General features: G+C 38.1%; 1 protein-coding gene across 1 annotated transcript in view; it reads right to left on the bottom strand.

Annotated features, from left to right (window-relative positions):
- The window catches only part of BMP5 (bone morphogenetic protein 5), a 55,909-nt gene extending 38,981 nt beyond the window's left edge, over positions 1-16,928 (bottom strand). The window contains exon 1 of the mRNA XM_081940308.1: positions 15,684-16,928. Within this exon, the coding sequence (XP_081796434.1) occupies positions 15,684-16,170 (487 nt within the window). The 5' untranslated portion in view covers positions 16,171-16,928. The remainder of the gene's footprint in view (positions 1-15,683) is intronic.
- Positions 16,929-21,396: the final 4,468 nt, after the last annotated feature.

Genomic DNA, 21,396 nt, shown 5'->3' on the forward strand with positions numbered 1-21,396 from the left:
AGGTGTATAAAATCTGTTAATGCTTTGCCACACATTACACCAGTGGTAAAGTCATGTGACCAGCAGTAGGTGGGATTAGAACTGTGCTTATTGGCCATTTCAGAATGATGCAGGGAACCATCATTTTTGATGAAAACCAGTTTGGTGCAGTGATAAAGGTACTGACCTAGAAACCAGGAGACTGGGAGTTCTACTCCCACTATAGGCATGAAAGCCAGCTGCGTAACCTTGGGCCAATCCCTCTAAGTGAACCCAACCCAATACAAGGTGTATTAGGTATGTCCACTGCCTTCAGTTACCTATGAAATAATAAAGGTAGGATAAAAATACCATAAAATAAATAAATAAATCCCTCCAAATCCTGGTTTGTCTCCCTAGTGTCATTCTAGTTCTGTATTCCCAAAGCAAGGGTGAGCAACCTTCTCCAGAGGCTGTTCCATCACCACCACTATTTTATCTACCTTCTCCATGTCATAGCTTGCTTTTTTACCTCCTGTTGTTGTGAGTGCTCCATCACTGGAGGTTTTAAAAAATAGACGGGACAGCCATTTGTGCTGGATGGTATAAAGTCTCCTGCCTTGAGTAGAAGGTTGGACTAGAAGACCTCTGAGGTCCTTCCCAACCCTATGATTCTATGTTCTTGCAACATAGAATCATAGATTCAAAGCAGAGAACCTGCCACCAGCATAGTTACCTAAAGAGACAATGAGCTCTCTCTCTCGCTCTCCCTCTCCATCTCTCTCTCTCTGTGTGAATATATTCCTCGTAGCAACAATGAACCCAATGACTTCAAGTGGTAGACTTTATCCAGCCCACAGATGATAGTTTGCTGACCATGATCTTAAAAGGAAGTTACAGTAGCACATTCAACTGGTTATTCAACATCACTGGGCCACTCAGCAGACATGACTAGAAATGCTTTAATTTTACGGCCTTAACCAGTTTAAGAGACCACTTTAACAATGCATACTCTTACAGAGCTCTATAAAAATGTGACTCTATGCAATGATTCACCACATGAAGCTTCTAAGGAGTCTACCCCTTCAGTCTCTCTCTCTCTCTCTCTTGAATTGAATTGCCCTTTCTCTTTCCCCAAGAGAAGAACAACCTTATTTAATAGTCACATGATTATCATTCATTCTCTCCTATATGAAAATGAACACCAGTCTAGGGTGTACATTAGATGAGTTTGATGGGAAATCTGGAGGCCATAGTGCTTCAAAATACCAAGAAGCATCACATGGAGAAAGGATATTGTATACAGACCCAAATTCTATATGACCTTACTTTATTATTTGTTGAAATTTTAAATAATTTTGCTAGTTGGTTCATAGCCTGTAGCCAGACCTTTCCAGAACTCAGAGTTCAACTCTGTGGCTATAGAACCTGAGTTAATTTTGCATTGGATGTTGAATAGAAGCCCTTTGATTTCCTGCTAGCTTCTTAGGTCCTAAATGCACACAGATGTATGGGACGTGTAGCCCACAAGACCTATTTTCCACCTTCAAAATGGAAATTCCTCTAAAGAATTGAGCTAACACTACCTTTTTAGACATGGAAACTTTAGGAAATTAATACCATACAGGTATAGAATACAGAATACAGTAAGAGGTCTGTTTCAAACTGGAAAGACAAATTTTCCACATTTGCTTCATATCCTGTTAGAAAGGCAGTCCTTTTCTCTAAGTTCTGATTAGTGGGAGTGTAAGGTGAGTCCATAATTGTCCATAGGTTCAAATAAATTGTTCCGCCTAGTTAAGAGGGAAAAACAAGAGGAAAATCAAGCTATATTATATTGCTTGGGGCACAGCTGTACTTGACTTTAGTTGGGTTGACAGGAAAAGGGGTGCAATGAAAAGAAACTATTTTTAAAAAGCTGCAGAGGAACATGATTCAAAGAAGTTGGAGAAACATTCGATGTTGTTAACAATGTGAAATTCATTTTGGAAAGACCAGTTCCAATTGTACTCCTAACTCTGCCCTTTGAGTTTCTGAGAGCCAGAATCTGCTTTGACTTACACATTTCCTCACTGCAACTTTTGACACCCATTCAAAACAGTGGGCAAATTGTGACTCAGATGTGAATGGAGTTGGAAATTAGTCTTTAAAATCATCATCTCTGTCTCCGGCTTATAGCCCATGCCTTCCAGTTTGCACAGAAAGACAGCAAACATAATTAGCCCTATCAGCTTTGCTGAAACCAGCTACTGATGGGCTTCTGTCATCTCTAAATGGTTTCTAATTCATTCCAACTAATTGTTAGAAAAAATACTCTTCAACATGATAACTGCTGTTTGTTTTCCTCTTTCCTCCCTTGTGTTATTCCTTTTGTGTCCTGTCTTTTTTGCTGCAAGCTTGGGACAAGGATTTAATGTTTAATTAACAGGCGTTTTATTCTAAAAAATGAGACATAAATATTTAAGATGAGTCACGTCTACATAAAATAAACAGTCAACAAAATACAGTACTGTACATCTATCTGTCTGTCTGTCTGTCTGTCTGTCTGTCTGTCTGTCTGTCTGTCTGTCTATCTATCATTTAATTAATTAATTTTTCCCCCAACTTCCCTTTAAGATGACTCAGGGCAGCTTGCTCTATGCTACAACTTGTAAAAGAGGCTAAAAAGATCATTACTGCCAACAAATTAGACCCAGAATGGAAGCCATTATTTGAATGGGGCATTTATAATTCCTGTTGGGATGCAGTTCATATAATTCCTGATCCTTGGGCATATTATGTAGGATCAGTAGGAACCTAATTTAATAGACTGCAGTTAATTAAACTCTAGTCTCCTTTAGATCATTAACAACAATCACTTTCCAAATATGGGGGCAACAAAAGTTTTTGTTTTTCAGAGTCACAAAGGACATGTATTTATATTTTCACCATCTGACATATTTTCTTTATTCAGCAGATCTATACATACTACAACCAGCAAATCCTCAGCAGTTCATAATAGTAATTCAGCAGCCAATGATACAATAGAATATCTATAGTTCTATTGCCTTGTTGCATTTTTAATGAAATGCTATGCTCCACTTTGGGAGGTTTTGAAAGCCAAGACTTCCATAGAATTGGTGCCCACAGTGAGAACCACAATCTCCCGCATCTTGTGAAAGTGGAGAACCAGTTGTAGTTTATCATGGAGAAAATAAGTTGGATCGTTGGGTTATATAAGATGTAATAGAGAAAAACAATGCATTCTAGTATGCATGATAGGAGTGGATTTGGGTTGAGATCTGCTATGCAGGATTTACATTGAGGAAATGTCTCCCATATTCTTAAAGCTAACATTATATATGGCAATTGGTGAAATTGCAGACTCAGAAGATAACCCTCGTCTTGTATTATTTCTCTACCTCCATGCCATACTATTAAAATAAATAGGATGGCTTGTGACATGAGTATTTAGTGAGAACCTGATGCCCTTTTCTATCTTCCTGGTTAGCCAAATCCTCAGCAGTGCAAAGCTAGCTGTATGTGTGAGACAACTTTACATGACATTTTTTCATGAGGCTATGAAGTTAGTTTAATTCTTTTTAAGATTCTGATCTTGAGAATACCTAAGTATCCTAATACCCATATTTGAAGTCAGAGGGTAAGTGCTGTTTGGTAATTGTTCCAGGCATGTTCCACTCACTTGAATTCAGTTTACATTAGGTAGATACAACATGGAAGTGACCCTTGACCTCTTGAGAACTGCCTCATTTATACATTGTATAAACATAATAAAAAGGAAACACACATGGAATTTTTAATTTTTTTTATGAAATACTTTCCCAGAAATATGTGGTGAGAAGTTGTTCCAGGTTGATATTTGCCATCTTAATTCTTACTGGAAAGCCAGCTCATTATAAAAGTATATAACTCAAGCATCTGAATATCTTCCTGGAGAAATGGTGCCTCACTTCATTGATGTAAATGTATCTTTATAACTACTGAATAAAGGCAGCCTTTTTATGCAGTATTGGATGGAGTATTCAGTATATATAGCATATACTCAGCATTCAGGGTATAACATACTGAAAAATAGAGGAAAAAAAGAATGTGCATGTGTGTTGAGAGAGTAGAGGTCTTATCCTCATTGTGATATAAAACTGAATACATTGTGGTTATTTGGATTTAGAGTTTTACATTTTCCAATTAGGAACTGTAGCTCAGTTAATTCTTACTGGAAAGCCAGCTCATTATAAAAGTATATAACTCAAGCATCTGAATATCTTCCTGGAGAAATGGTGCATGGCGCAACAGTTTGTATATAGAAGATTCCTGGGCCTAAATCCTGTCGTCTCTAGTTTTTCTGGTTTTGTTTCGTTGAAGATCCGGACAGTTGGTAATGTGAATAGACTTTTCTTGGACAAGACCTGAACCTATGCCATCATTTAGGACAGAGAAGGCAGCGAAGTGTTGAGAAGGAAAAGGGCCCATCAGTGTTCTAACTGTTCCTCACCAATGATGACATCAGCAGCAGCAGCATGGATATATCACAGCACAGGTACAGAGTGCCAGTAGCTCAGCTCCTGAAACCTTGAAACGCTGCTGTCAAGTTTGAGTCGGCAATATAGGAGTATGTAGCTCAACAGCCTGTCCTAACAAAAAGCAAGAATTCTTGTTCCAGATGTATGCCCCTTAGAAGAATTATAATTTTACTACATGGTGATTTATATTTCTTGATTAATGCTTTTGCAAACCATTACACCTTTCTTCCAAAACAAACAGGAAAACCCTTTATCACCCTAAGAAAGTACTTATCCTTTTCCACAACAAAATTGAAATCTACTTAATTGACTATTTTACTCTTCAGTGAAAAATCCAGGGTTCAAAGCTAAAAAATCCCCAAAGCAAAGGACTTCAGTCTCTGTAACTCTTATTATTAGCTTTCACTTTCTCCACCATAAATATTTTCAAAAAAAAAAAATCTCTCATTTAAGAATGGCAGAAGACAATGCAATTAAATTAACAGTAGGGATCAGAGGGTCAGGAGATAAAAAGAGATTTAAAATGAGATCAGGATATTAATGAATGCAGAGCATTGACTTGTCAAAACCCAAGAAGACTTAATTATTTAAAGTTACTCTTTAAGAAAATTGTGTAGAGAAACAGTTGCTTCCAAAGATGTAAATCAAGATAGAAACTTGGATCAATACTGCTTTCCCCAAGTAATGCCTTACATGCTAATGATGGAATCTCCAACACCCTTTATTCATACATGCAGTATATTGCAGAGGTGGGTTGCTTCCAGTATGGCCCGGTTTTGCCAAACCAGTAGTGGCGGCAGCGGGAGGCTCCACCCACCCACCCAGACGCTTCTGCACATGCACAGAAGCATCACACACACACGAGACAATGCGTGAGCGAACCAGTAGTAAAACCAGTATATAACCACTGATATATTGCCCATACAACCATCCACTTACATTTTTTTAACAAAACCAAGACACACAGGCAGACACAAACCTACACACACATTTGGGAAGGTTACAAAGTTGAACACAAGACTAGCAGTGACATTTTAAGAAACCTCTGACTTGGCATGAGGGCCAACCACAGCTATGGCTGAAAGGTTCTTGTGTCTGCTTTGCCCAGAAATGATTTTGATCCTCAGCCAAAACCAAACTTGGCCCCATAACCAACACCCCACCAAAACAAACAAAACGGTTGTCAGTCTGACTGCTGGTTTTGCCTGCTGGTGGTTTATCAGATTCTTCAGCACGGTCTGTTATTTTAAGAGATGAGCAAATGGGGGAACCCACTGCTTGCTGAACAAAATATCAACTTTGAAGGGCAAGGAAGCTCTTACAAATTTGACTCTGAACAAGAGCCTTGTTGTTGGAAGTGACTCCCTTTTTCCTTCTCTTCTGATCTCAGCTTCTCTTTGGACATCACAACCACCCTCATCCCTTGATCTGTGGTTTCCAAAGAGCAGGTCCTTGATGGTCAAGCACATTAGTAGCTGCTTTGTGTTCTTCCTGCACATCCACACCTTGGGATAGGAAAGGATCACTGGCTGAAATGAAAGGATTTGCCTATGGAACTGTAGTAAGGCGCTCACTCCAATACTTTTTGCATCTTTTTAAAATTATTTAATTAAGAAGGAGAGGGGGAAGATAGCTGGAATGAGGCAAGGCTTAAGTAGAGGTCTCATCTCTCTTTCTAAAAATGCCCCTGGGTACCAAATGACCCTTATAAATTTTGGTAGAAAACAAACATTTGAGGAACTGAGACGATGTCCTGCAGGAAGAAATGACATGCTGCTAGCATTCTGTAAACTGGTTCATTGCAACTGAGGGTGTCTTCTGATTTTTTTTAAAACAATGCTCATGATAGGTTCTCCCAACTCCTGATATGCAACATCTCTCAAAAGTTGTTACCTCCTAGTGCAAACCAGTAAAGCAATCATCTTTACTTTAGTCTTGACTAGCCTGTTCCATTAATTTCAATCCTAAAAATATCTAAATCTGAATCCAATTTTTTGCTTACTTAAATATCAAATAATAATTAGCGATTATAGGAATTCAACAAGTTCACTAATTAAGAGTAGATGCTGCTATAGCCTACTAAAACTCTTTGTGAGACTGTAATTTAACACAAAGGGAAAGGGGAGGAGAACACTTAAAAAGAACAATGAAGACAGAAGGATTACATATTTTTTAAATTAAAAAATTAATTTTATTGGCTGATCTGAGATATGCTTGTCAGAGTTAAACTTATAAAAAATGCAAGCGATAACCGCATAAGTATTATCATTCTATCTCCTAATTCACATATAATCCTAAACTGCAATGGATTTGCTTGTGTGATTTCAATAAGGCCATAAAAGGGGCAATGTTTAACTAGATTTGATTTTGGGAGACTTAACAAGTTTCATCCTGCTTAATACATGTTAATACATGACACCACCAAGAAATTTGAGAGCTTCAGTGACTAATCATCACAGTACTATTGACAAGACTACAAAGAATCATCCATGAAGCTCAACAGAGCTTTTACCTTCTATCTTTTGTTCAATTCTGCTTTAAAAACCTTGGCTTACTATTACATATGAACTAAAATCCTCATCACACCATCAGCTAGTTGCTTGTAGGAATGACGGGAATAATATAGATCAAATAACATACTCTACTCTCACATTATCTCATTTCAAATGCAATCACAGAAAGAATTTGTGCATGACAATTGAGCAGTTAGTCATCACAATTAAGGTTTGCATTGAAGATATCACAGGTACCACAACTATGAGGCCAACACTAAAAAGACATTACTTCTCTAGTTTGCCACCTTGAATTATTTCATTATCAGGCATAAAACCAGAGGTGGTATTCTGCTGGTTCTGACCGGTTGAGTAGCGGAAATTGTGGGTGGCCCCACCCACTCGTCCTGGGTCTGCGGCATCCCGTTTAGGCCTTTTTTTAGGCAAAGCGCATGAGTGGAAGGCGGAGCACATGCACGGATGTGGTGCATGCGAGTGAAGAGACAGAGGGAGCGCTCACATTTGCAAACCGGTAGGGAAGGTAAGTGAATACCACCCGTGCATAAAAAATTATGCTTTTCATACTAATAAGAAAGCCACTCAGTTGAAACTGATCCTTTATCAATACCCATGAAGTTTTAAATCTAGATCTTCTATAACACTGAGGAATCTGGAACTTTGATGTTAGAAAAAAATGGAGTAATATTGTGTTATAATTATTTTAATTCCAAAGATGGTGGTAATGAAAATATTAAAAAGTAGTGTAATTCCTCACAGGCAATCAGCAGTAGCTTTTGTTCTAAAGGTTATACAGTGAAATGAGTTGACAGGTCTGGCAAAAAAAAGATTCTAGACCTTATCAACAGCTTCCAGGCATCATCTGCAGTATCTCCGTATAAATATATCTCAAGTGCCGACCATCCTGAAACTCCTTAATCCATTTTTAAAAAATGAACGACAATTAGAACAACCAAACATGGTCTGCAAATTTCTCCACTAGATGACAATAAAGAAAAAAAAATGTTATTATTTGCTGTCATCTCGTGAGTCTCTGGATTATTGTAAACTAGTTCTGGTAGACATACTCTCTTGGAATCTAGTTTGTTGTCTTAACCAGTCCATCAAACAGGCTCTCCCAAACTGGAAAAGGCATTGCTTAATAAATCCACCCTCCCTAATGTGATATCTTCCAGGTATGTTGCATCATGGCTACTATCACCACAGTCCAACATAGTTAAAATGAAATCCATTATAAGTCAACCTATCCTCATCACAACACATCATTAGTTTAATTGGTTTTTCAATTTTCAATATTTCAACCTTACTAGACATAAGCAGCCTTCCTGAACAGGTTTTCTGTTCAGATATTCTGTCTATATTTTTTATAATATAGATATTCTGTCTATATTTTGGGATATCTGCATGGTTCTTCTCTGTAGATATGTCAAGAAGGGATGAAATAAATTACCATTTTAAAAAAAATATCTAAATCTTGGAAATATAAACAAGAATGAGCGCTATCTTCTAACTTTGATTCTCCAATACTTTCCAGAAGTAACTATCTGACTAGTCTAAGCTCACCAAACCATTCCTACATTACCAGTAATTGGATTTAAAATGGTTAAGATTTGGCACGTGATTAAGTTTCATTTCCTTTTTGAGGGGAGAAATGAGTTCAAAATTACCAGCCACGATATTTCAAGCACATCAGATCTGGAAAATTGGGGACATATTTTCCATATATTCCTAACATCTTTTTAGTTAAATAACTTGAACTTCAAAGGTACACTTGTGTTGTTGTTGGCTACCACTGGTTTCCACAAATGGAGAAATAATATTGTTTATTTGCTCATCAATGTAAGTACAAAGAAACAGCAGCTTTATGAAATTTGGGTGAGACAGTCTGTGACAGAAGAATGGCCACACTTACAATTGGCTGAGTTCATATCAGCCACGACAGAAGACACGAGCGTTGACTTCTTTCTTTCACATCGTTTGATTTCTTTTCGATTTCTGGTAGTCTTTCATTAACAAGGACTTTTTGCAAGGCCAAGACCTCCCCCCCCCATATTTCTCCCCAACATATTCCTTCCATTCCCCCAAAAAAATCTTGGAATGCCAGCAGGTAAACAAAGAAACAGGGTGGTTAGTGACTGCAAGGATAAATTCTGCCCTTGAACTCATTGCAAAAAATTACTTTAACAGTTATGCATGTCTGACAGATGAACACAATTGGAACTCATCTGTGGACAGATGGTTTATGTTTATTTCTTATATAAACAATCATTCCTCAGTACAGCATTTCTCAAGACAACGCAGATTCTTTTTTTTTTGAATTTTTGTATCATTTTGCATAATTGATAATTGTCTTAACTGGTGACACTATTCAGGTTTGGTTAGAATATATTGTGTTCCTGTTTTTAAGTTTGGTTGGAACGATTGAAGTTGATTCAAAAATGCATTCATTTTGAGAGGAAAGCAATCATGCAATCTCACACTTAGAGATAATTGAAGGCAGTGACAGTACACTAAGGTTTTGGAGGGCCCTGTAGGCATCATTATAGGTCCGTGATGGCGAACCTATGGCACACATGTCAGAGATGGCACACAGATTACTCTCTTTGAGCACACACGCTGTTGCCAGCTGCACTTCCAGGTTTCATCGCACGCATGTGCACCAACCTGTTAGTCCAGAATGCATGCGTGCATGGCCAGATGCTCTCTTCTGGGTTCTGTCACACACATGCATGCTGGCCAGCTGGTCTTTGCGTATGCGTGGTGGAACCTGGAAGTGCAGCTAGCTATAGTGCGTATGTGCGCGTGCCCAGCTGCTCTCTTCCAGATTCTGTCACCCACATGCGTGAAGACCAGCTGGCCGGCATACATATGTGACAGAATCCAGAAGAGAGCAGCTGGCTGGTGCGCATGCACACAGCGGAACCTGGAAGTGTAGCTTGCTGCCATGCCCATGCACACTGGCCAGCTGCTCTTTTCCGGGTTTCGGTGTACTGGTGTGCGCGTGCACACATGCTCCTGTTTTGGCACTCTGTGCCAAAAAGGTTAGCCATCACTGCTATAGGTAGTCCTCCACTTATAACAATTTGTTTAGTGACATTCAAAGTTGCAGTGGCACTGAAAAAGGTGATGTAGGATTAGTTTTCACACTTATGACCATTGCAGCATCCCTGTGGTCTAAACTTCAGATGCTTAGCAACTGGCATATATTTGTGATGGTTGTGGTGTCCCAGGGTCATGTGGACTTTTTTTGTGGGGGTGACCTTCTGATCAGCCAAGTCAATGGAGAAGCCAAATTCAGTTAACAACCATGTAACTAACATTACAACTTCAGTGATTCGCTTAACAACTGTGGCAAGAAAGATCATCAAATTGGGGGGGGGGCACTTACTAGCTGCCTGCTTAGCAACATAAATTTTGGGCTCAGCTAAAATTGGTCGTAGGTCAAGGACTACCTCTACCTTTTCCTTTGCTTTTCTCTCACCTCACTCTTCAAACCCTTGGAGAGGAGAGACTAGGAAATAGAAAGAAGGAAAGAAGGTCCCTTCCAACTCTGTTATTCTATCTATTCTATTCTAAATTCAAGACTAGAAGTTCCAGAACAAAAACAGGAGAGCTCTACCATGGCTTTATCCTTCGCAGGAGTCCACCGATGCCTCTTTCTAACACTAGTCATGGGAGGCAATGATAATGATGATGGTTTCTCTTTGCAGAAGAGCATTTCCTACCCCTCAAAGAGTTCAGAGTTTGCATCGCAACCTCTGGCTTTGAAGTAAGAAGAATCACCAGGGGAGCAAGGAAGAAAATTACACCTCCACAATGTAGAGCTATTTTTCATGTTTTATTTTTCCCTTCAACAATAGGCAATGACCAGCAGCCGGCCTTCTTGTTCATAAAGGCCAGAGATGGCTGTCACAGTAGTCTTTATATCGGAATAGCCATGCTGCTTGGGAATATTGCGCACCACATGGGTCTCCAGGAAACAAAAAGTCGCATCAATCAAAGGAAAATTTCGGATTACTTTAATTGCTATCCATGGTTGCTATGAGGTTTTGTTTTCCTAGTAAAGCATGTATAGTATGTAACCCACAGCTTCCCACCCAAAGACTGTGTTTAGTCTGAAAAGACAACTCTGAAAGGAAACAACAAGCAGAGTTTTATCTCTCTACCTCCCGGTGGCAAAATTATTAACGGTGCATATTTTTATATGTATGCCCACAGCAGAAAAACACATTTAGGTCCCCCTCACATCCACTCCTAATGATCAGTTTCAATCTGATTCTTACAGATTACTGCTCATTTCTGTCAGGGTTTTGTTTCTTTTTTCCTGTCTTTTTTGAGGAAAATAGAAGTTATTTCCAATCCAAGAGATAAAAGAGCAAATAATTGCTTTTGAAATATTGTTAAATAGAGAGAGAGAGAGTGTGTGTGTGTGTGTGTGTGTAGGGTCAATAATAGAAATATCTGTACAGCTGATATTCAGAGTTGTTACTTTTTTGAGAGTGTGGTAGCTTCCCGTTCGTGTTTTCATTTAAAGTGAGCTATTAAAAATAAAAGTAGGCAACACAGGAAACTGCATGGATAATGAGAAGCTTATCAAGAAGTACATTGTGACCCTCAAAGGGCCCTGCTGGAAATCCAGGATTTAGATAGTAAAAATGCCCTGTTGTTCTAAAAAGTGGTCACTAGATCTTCAAGGCCTAGGAAGTGTCCCTCACTTTAAATGAAACCAAGATGGATTTAGCTGCTCTATTTCGTTAAGGAAAATGCACACCCATGTTATTGGATTTGCTAACCAAAAAGGAATACATCTGTATTTTTTAATTATTTCATACTCCGTTCTATAAAGTCTAGCATCAACTGCCAGAATAATGTACTAAATGTTTGTGGTGTGGTGGTAACCTGTAATTATTCCAACACTGTTCATAGTTGCTGGAGATCTGTATGACTCTTGCTGAAATTACTAAAGGTTAAGAGAAAAACTGTATACCACTTTCAAAACCGAGTATGCCACTCTGTTGCCGGTGTAATAAATGGAAATAAATAATTGGTCATCCTTAAATTCTCTAAATAATTGAACAATCATATTCTATTTCATTGTTTCTTCATGGGGAAAAAAATCTGAATCTCCCATCATCCACCCATATCTCAGTTCAGGTTTATCTAAGTACCAGTAGTTTGAATGTTAACAAAGATACATGACTGTTTTTAATATAAGTTCAGTCAGATTTGAATATTCTCAGTAGCATAGATTAAAATATATTCCTATCCAATAACAGCCAATTACTAACAACAACAGATTGGAGACTCGTGTGCCACTTCTGCAGTTCAAGTTAAAAAGCAAGTATACACCAGTACATACTTAAACAAATACTCTGTCTATCTAAACAGGATTTGTCAAACAGTTCCGTTTCCTTCAATCAAGCAAAAAACCCACTGAGAATCAGTAATTGATGTAAGTTCCTGTTAAAATTAAAGTCGGTCTTTGAAAATATTGTAGTTGGTTCATTTAGGGGGAAAAATTGTTGACAGATTTCTATATATCTGTTGATTTGAGCGTTTCAGACCAATCTTTTTTGAAGCTTTCATTCACCATTGAATGAAAACCGCCAAGACGATGCTATGCATGTATCTATCTTTGCGGAATAACCTGGATGTCTGTTTTTTTAAAATGAAAAATATATGCCTACTATTTAAGTCTGTCTGTCTGTTTACTTAACTACCTACAGTATCTATTTACCTATTGAATTTATATAGCTGCCCATCTCACACATGTGGCTCTGGGCAGCGTATACATTTTTTAAAAAATTGATCACTACAACCACCAACCACTAAAAGCAAATAAAAACCAGTTAACAGTACAACTTTGCAAATTAGGAAATGGGGGAACCAAGTGGAAAAGGCACAAACAAAATGTTTTGGAAGAGGACATGAGGAGAGCTGGAGGGGAGGGGGGAAGCAAGGCACTAAGAAGTATCTCTCAGTAAATGTTTTTCATCATGATAAGAATGGTGATGGGAAAGGAAGAGAAGATGAGGTTATATTGCCATATATTAGAATGCTAACGGTGGAGAAAATGGCAAAACGCTTCGGCTTCACATTTTGGAAAGAAAAAGAAAGAGAATATTGAAAACAAAACAAACCTTTAACTTTAAATGACTTCATTTTACTTTTTTATACCAGTGGATCTATTTTTAATACCCTCTCAGGCATTTAAAATTTTATTAGCAAAGCAAGCAAACATTATCAGCAGTTGTTCCCCCAGCATAATTATTATGACAGAAACCATCTTTCTTCCTCCAGAGGATTTTTCATTTTTTCTGCCTTAAATTCAGATGTCCCTCAAGGATGAAACTTTATTACCTCAAGCTCCCAGCAAACAACATTTCTAGGATATAACACCTCCCCTTTGTTATTTTTAGTGTAGAAGTTTTTAAATCGTTAGAGTTTGGCAGATGCAATGATTTATGTAAATTCTTTATCATCTCGTGGGGGATTAATGTACTGTAATTTGATAATGGCCCTCCACTTTAAGAGTCAGGACTACTTCCAGAAGAAAGCAACTTGATTGCAGATGATGGATAGTGTAAACCTCCACCAATTTCTACTATTTGACCAAAGATTCATTTATCATTACCATTTTTCTTTGTAGTACTTTTAATTATAATTGCCATTGATTGTCAGATACAGAATACAAATGGTTGCTCTTTGATATGTTACGTACTTTAATTGTGTTAAGATTTCTCTTAGTTTCACCAAAAATATTTATCTAGCCTTAATGAAGGCGGTGCTTAATATACAGAAATTCTGCTAAACTACAAAGACAGCAAGAAGTGATCTAACTTTAATCTACTTTGAAAGGTTAAACATCAGTTTAATAGGGCATATAAACCAGATAAAGGTTTATCTTAGCAAGCTTTTCATTTTAATGATGTCTATATTTTTCAAAAGTTAGAAAAATCAGGTTTCAGTATAGAACATGCATTCAGATGTTCCTTAACACAACAGCTACTGTTATCTAATAATACAATTTATAAAAGCTTGGTAGTCTGGGGTGGGTGGGGGAAAATAACCTTATAGTAAATTGAATTGTCATCACGGATAATATTGAATGCACATGAACAGGAATCTTATTTGTTTATAAAAGTCCAACAACCACAATCTAAAGAGAAAAAATAGCAGTCATCTACTTAATAATGCATTTATTGAATCTGTTTTTAGACCAATAGAAGACAGTTACTTTAAGAATTAAAACTAACTGATAAACAAGGAGTCAATGCACTTTAAACCTCTTATTAAAATGCTTATACAAACTATGCATTCAATATGACTGATACTTTATATAGACATTTCAATTTAGTTGTGGCTGTAGAACACATTAAATCATTTCAAATGTAAAGGTAAGAGAAAAGGGGGAACATCTGTAGTTGGGTTTTTTTTTTAAAAAAAAATGCAGTGCCCGTAAATCGCACTGCATTTGTGGATACTTTTCAAAATACTTTTGTCTTAAAATATTATTAGCAAAATATTGTTTTATTTCTGATTGCTAAACTTCTGTTGAAGGTTGTTTCTAAATAATTATCAACTAAAAATTGCACTAAACTACTATAATTAGAACCAGCTTAAATGGTGCATGCCATTTAAAGGTATTTAAGAGTTTCATGCTGATGCTTAAAACTCTTACAGAAAATATTTCTAGGAAAGGAACAGGAGATGAATTAGTTACCCCTTATATTATAATTTGCTTTTCAGTGAAATCTTTGGCAAATATGTGTCAAAATGTTGAAAAGATTTTCAATCCAGCACCATTTATGGATTTTTCTCTACAATGTGAAATTCATAATTCATAGGTACAGAAATATTTTAACAACATCCATAATATTATCACTTTTCACTCTTTCTTGCATTATGAAATCATTATTCCTATCTAAATCATTGTACTTTAAAATAAATTCAAAGCTTCTATCCTAGTGTTTAATTTCATATTTTTTAAAAATATGTGGGAAAGAGAAAGAGTGTTTTAAAACTAATAAAATGAAACCCAGTGATCCAGAATAGAATCTTTACCAATATAAAAACTGCAAATATAAAATAGCAAAGAGATCACATTATTTGGAAACTTCATTTCAGAAAGGAAAAGCCACCATACCTGAAACATATTTGAAATCATTTAAACGCCACAAATTCTGCATGCATGTTAGCGAATCCCACAAGCGCTCTCCCCAATTCAACATGCAAACAAGAATCACCTATGAGAAACTTGTCAAATATGAAACACTTCCCCCCACCAATATTTGAATGTCTAATTTTATCATCCTTGAAGCAAAGACAGTTACTAGTTATCATCTATAATCTTGTTCTGATTTGCAAAGCAAACAATATATACTAATACGCTTGCATGATTTTTTTGGTCTAATTTTTAAAAATTATTCTTGGGCTAATGTAATCATTTTAATTACATCAGTGAAAGAAGGAAAACAAAGGGCAGGAAAGTTATTGAAACTGACTTTATACTAAAGGTAAGAGAAACCTCCCCTACCAAGGGCTACCTACTTAGTAGCGGGTTTACCATTAGCCCAATTCCATTTTGTGGTTGTAGTACATCTTCCAGGGGCCAGTTTTTGCCTCTTCTCTCCTATTTCATCCACCCCAGAGCTGATTTCAAACAAAGGAAAACAAAATGAAACTGGCAACATACCCAAATTGACAAAGCTCATGACCATATCTGCATCATTCAGAAAGTTGGTGTCGTGCAGGCTAGCTAAGGTGGGACTTTGTGTAGACAGTGAACTTGTCCTTGATATGTATATTCTTCGGGAGTATCCATTTGGAGATGCCAAGTAGCCTTTCCGTAGCCCTTTGCCCTCTCCACTTGGGGATGATCCCCTCACCAAATATTCCAACTCTTCGGGATCCTGTTCATTTGCCATTGCATTGTAGAGATCCAGCATAAAGAGGGGTGCTGAGGAAGCTTGTTTTCCAGCTGAAAATGGCCTGGGTCTATGTGGTAAACCCAGGATGGAAAGAATTTCTCTTTGGATCTCTCGCCTCTCATGGTTCCGCAATCTCCGGTAAATAAAACTGGAGTGGACATGGTTGTCCCCCAAGCCTGCCTTAACATAATCCACTAAAAGCCAGTAATTCCAGAGTAAACTCAATAGAACTTTGAACAGAGTTTGGTCCATTTTAAAATAAAATAAAATAAAATGCACAAATAACTTTGAAATAATGTTGTATTTCCCTTTTTCCAGTCTCTTACGGAGTCTGATGTTCCCAGTACCAAGGAAGGTTAAAATAAAATAAAAAATGAACGATGAATTACCTATGCCTCATGTCAGCGTTGCCATTTCTGCAACTCTCAACTTGATCATCTTCTTCCAATTCTTCCTTGAGTATGATGGGCCGTGTCAGGCTGCCTGCAGTTCTATGAAAGCTGAAATTCAGACGTCCAGTTTTCTACCGCTGTTACTGATTCTCCTGCACTGGTGGAACAGGTTCCCAGAAGCTGATCATTTGATGCAGGCATTCCTAGTCAAAACCTTGAGATGATCAGACTTGGAGATAGTTTTGAACGAAACAACAGATCATCTTGTCAAACTGCCATTATAAGCAGTATCCCCTCATGCTCTGATTCTTAATCCCCAACTAGGTAACTCTTTTTCCACCTTGCTGTCCTTTCCTAAATGCCAGCTTTCTGTCTTCAACTACTGCTTGGTGATGGTGTAATTTCCCTTTGGTGTTTTTTTTTCAGCTGAGCCTATTAACATTTGTAATGTCCAGCCCATCTGAAACATGCATCACAGGCTTGAAAATGTCTTCCTCTGAATTCACCCAGGGATGTTTAAAAAAAACAGGACCCCTCCCCTTCTCAATATCCATCCAATCTTTTGCAGTTCCTTAAAAGTGATTTTCACCTCTACCAGGCAAAAATAGAGCAGCTCCCTTCAAGAGATCTGAAAGCTAATGTAAGCACAACCCTGCTGGGAGAGAAGAGGCTTCTCATTGTAATTTGAAACTGGCAAAGTGAGGGGGGGGAATGAATTAACCCTTCTACTGCCACACAGTTATTCCCCCTCCCCAACCAGCCAGTATAGAGTTCTCTAACAGGATGGAAGGAATGACCTCTTCAAAAAGAATTGTGTCAACAGATCGATCTTAAAATTTAGCATGCGATTCACCTGAGTACTTGCGAGGTCGAAAGAACATAGGGCTTGTTTGAATTATACTAGTTTGCAAAACATATTCAACTCTATCCTCTTTTTAAATGTAACCACGTGCAGCCCAGGTTAAAAAATTTAACATTCCACTGAGATCAGCATGTGAGGCCTGGAGTTTTTTCGGACATGCTTCTTAATTTGGAAGGGTCCCATCTAACTGCAGGAAGCACTTCGGAGTCACACAGTTTCAAGCAGAGACCTAAAAAGCAGGCTTATCTTTCCAGTTAAAGGAGCATGACCAAGGATACAGTTTTGGAGTCAGCTGCCTAAAGCACATGCAGTTGAAACTGACTGGGTCTTTCTATACCATAAGCGTAAATGCTGCTTTTCACCTATTTAATGCCCAAATCTAGACCGAAAACAGCATTTATTTACAAAATAGTAGAAGTGGTGTGATGGATTTTTCACAAACCCTTATACTACTTTCTTCTCTCTGTCTCCTGTTTGCTTTTATTGATATGTTAAAGTTAGTAATTATTGGTCTCTTGTGGGAATTGATTGGGAAAAATAAAAGCAACCCTGAACATTTTTCCCCATATATTTTGATTCATTTTTTTTCTTTCAAAGGCAGTCCTAAGCCACTGCCAGGGCAATTGATCTCGGCCTCCTGAGAGGAATGCAAAACTTTTGAATTGGATAAGCACTTAATTTGATAAAATGACACCACAGGAGGGAGATCACAGAGATCCATTGACATGCCAGCTGAGTGTAATAAGATTGTCGTATTAAAAAGAGATGGGACTTGTTTGTTTTAGTGCTTGTTTATTGCATATATTTTTTAAAAAGAAAGTGTTCCACTAATCAAATGGAAATTATTACTCAATATTTCAGTAATCAAGTTATGAACCTTCACTTGTGAATTCAGCTTTCCATTTTCCATTTCTCTTTTCACCAAACCTTCAACACAAAAGTACATTCCTTGTTTTATCAAATAGGATATACCAAAGGGGCATTAGTGATTGATTAAATGAGGACATGGCTCTATATGGGCAATAGATTCTCAGTGAATTCATTTCTTCTCGCTTCAACAATTTAAATGGTATCAGTCCACACACTATCTTTATATTTGAATTTTATTTATTATTACTTTAAAATGACTATTGGCCAATAGATAAGTAAGAGGGGTAATATTAATAGACAAGGAAACAAAACTGGGCCAGAGCAATCTAAAAATAACTAGAACATATTTTTTGGATAAAGGAGTTATATCTATAGCACATTAAAGAAAGAGCTACGGTGGTTTCATTATTTGAAAACTACAACAGAAACAGATAATATGTGTCATGAACTCACCCACCCAATCCCAGAAGATTAAGAGAAACCCAAAGGCCTACTACGTCATCAAGCTTCTAAGTAGATTTCAAGAAATGTGCCTGCTTTCTAATAGTTGAGATTTACAATTCAACATACTTATAATAAAAAAGTCCCCCCTTATTGAGACACTCATACCAACCTTTGAAAATAAGCATAACAAAATTTAACTTGTGACAAACTCAGAGATTATCTACAAATGGTTATGCATTTATACTTTCTCTTGTCCGGTATAGCCACATTAATGTCACAACTGGACTGGTTGTGATCGATCAAAGCATAAGAACAGTTCTGCAGGATTGGACCGAGAACTACATCCATCCCAGATCCTTCCTTCCAACTATGGCCAATAAAGAGTTTCTGAGACGTTTATAGATGGGACAAGCTCAAAACTTGGTTTAAGGGATTTTTCATTTAGCTACCATGGCCAAGTAAGAGAAGACAAATATAGCAACCCAGAACAAGAAATAGTATTTTTTTAAAAAGTTTTATTGGTTTTTTTAACATTTACAGGGGAAAAGGTAATGGAAAGGTATACAAATTTTGGCAGTTGCAAAGTGTGGTAGGCGCCCCCTCCCTCTAAACTCATAGTATACATCTGAATATAAAACATTAATGCATAGTCATATATAATCAGCATTAATTCTATTGGTACTTTCAATCAGTTTATACATTGTAATATATAATCCACATATTAATTCCATTACTACTTTCGGTCAGTTTATATCAATGAGATTTTCTTATTCATTTTTGTGATCTGAGCTTTCTTGGTATTGCCCCTTCTCCCCCCGTTGGCAGAGCTCCGGCCCCTCCCGTGTCCTGCATATCCGTTGTAGGATCTTCTGTTTTTTCTAGGTGTATTTTGTCTTTTTCCATAAAGGCCTGTGCCTCTATGGGTGTGTTAATTCTAATTCTTGTCTCCTCCCAGAATATCAGCATACCTTCAGGCATCAACCATCTAAACCACACCCCCTTCTGGTATAGTTTATTCGCCAATTGCGAATAATTTTTCCTTTTTTCCCTAATTTTCTTGGGGATCTGCTTCAAGATGGTTATTTCCCTATCGTGGTATGTCAGTGCCTGCCCCCTTTGTACACCCAGAATTTTGTCTCTTGTGCTTTTTCTGAGATATTTAATATGTACCTCCCTGGGTACATTGTGTGTTCTGGCATAGGCTGAGTTCACTCTATAAACCAGATCTATCTCCCATTCCATCTGTTGTTTTTCTTTGTGTATATATTCAGCCAGAATGTTTGTCATGATGTCCCTTATGTTTTCCTCATCTGCTTCTATCACATTTTGAAATCTAAGATAAAAGGACATTCTCTCAAATTCTGTTTTCATTTGTTGGGTATCAAGTTCTTTGTTTCCCTTCTGCACCGCTTCTACCCCCCCCCCCTCACCTCCGCCACCCCACCCTCCACAAGGTCCAGTCTCTGTGAGTTCTTATAGATTTGGACTTGGTTCTCTTTAATTTCTTCTTTCATTTCCTTTAATTGTTTCTTAATTTCCTCTTGGCCCTGTATGAGTTGTTGGAGCATTTGTTGCAAATCCATCTCTGTACTTTTAGGTTGCATCAGGTCTGTAATTTTTAATTGTGTAGCAGGACTGGATGTTGCTGATGTCGGGGCAGAGGTAGCAAAGCCAGGTTTTCCAGGGGGTGGTCTTTTAGGAGACATAGTTTATAGGATAAAGAGTTCAGTCAGTGTGGAGAATGGACAGCTGGAGAAGCAGAGCAGCCAGATGAGTCCAGGAGGCAGAAGATCAAAGCAGGAGAGAATTTCTCTAGTCAATCTGGGAATAGAGTAAAATTTTTCCCCCCAGAGAGTTCAAAGGATAACAATCCACAAGAGGTTCTTCTGGGTAGCACGGAGACAAAGACCGGAAGCCTGAATTTTTAAAGGTGGAGTCAGATTTCACAGTTCATGAAGACAACGGAAGTGTGCCATCTTGCCCTGCCAGCTTCGGGCACAGAGGCATAACAAAGTTTTCCAAGTTCCCAAAGTCCTTAGATCATCAGTAAATTATGGAGCTAAGTTCAGTGAAAAGTCACTTTAGCAAGGGTGTGACATCATTGGTTGGCTCTCCCCCCTCCTCCTTCCCCTGGGGCTGAGAGCAGAATTGTTCCAAGCCGCTTGTCCGAGGGGGGGGGGAAATCCCCCTCCCTCCAGCCGCGCCTCCAAAGTTATCCAAAAGTAAAGGTTTTAAAGTGCTGAAAAGTTCTTCAAGTCAAGAAAGGGAATGAAGGGGGGTAGAGCCTCACCACACCGCCGCTGCTTCCTTCTGTTTTTTCATTCTCCGATCAGCCTGTTGCGAAGACGCTTTACGCGCCCTCCGATGCCTAGAGCAAAGCGGGGGGCCCCCACCAGCCGCCGCCGATGTAGGGATCCTCCGCCAAGCCGCTCCTCCGGCAGGACGCCTCTTCGGGGCATCCTGTGCCCCCCCAGGAGTGGGGAAGCCCACCGGGGAGCCGGAGCGAGCAAACGACTTGCCCGTCGCCGTCAGCCGCCGGAACCGGAAGTCCCAGAAATAGTCTTAAGGGACTGATTCAACTACTCGACATTTAGGGGAAAAAATCAATTTTCATCCAGTTAGTTTCACTTAAATTAATCTTTGTTTTATTGACTTTGCAGGAGAAAAAAATATGGTAGCTTACTCCTGAACAATATATCTGGTACATTATTTACACAAACTGTTTGCTATCATCATCCATATTCTCTCATTGTAGCCTAATAGAATACTTCTGAAACCTAGTTGGATTCTTCTCAGATCAAATTACATTTCCTTCAAAGAGACCTGAGTATCATATGACATGGTTAAGGAACCTATGTATGTCCAGATGCTGTTCCATCATTCTGAGTCATTATAATGCTGGCCCTTGTG

This window comes from Natrix helvetica, assembly GCF_964273705.1.
Source record: "Natrix helvetica genome assembly, chromosome: 2".
Taxonomy (NCBI): Eukaryota; Metazoa; Chordata; class Lepidosauria; order Squamata; family Natricidae; genus Natrix; species Natrix helvetica.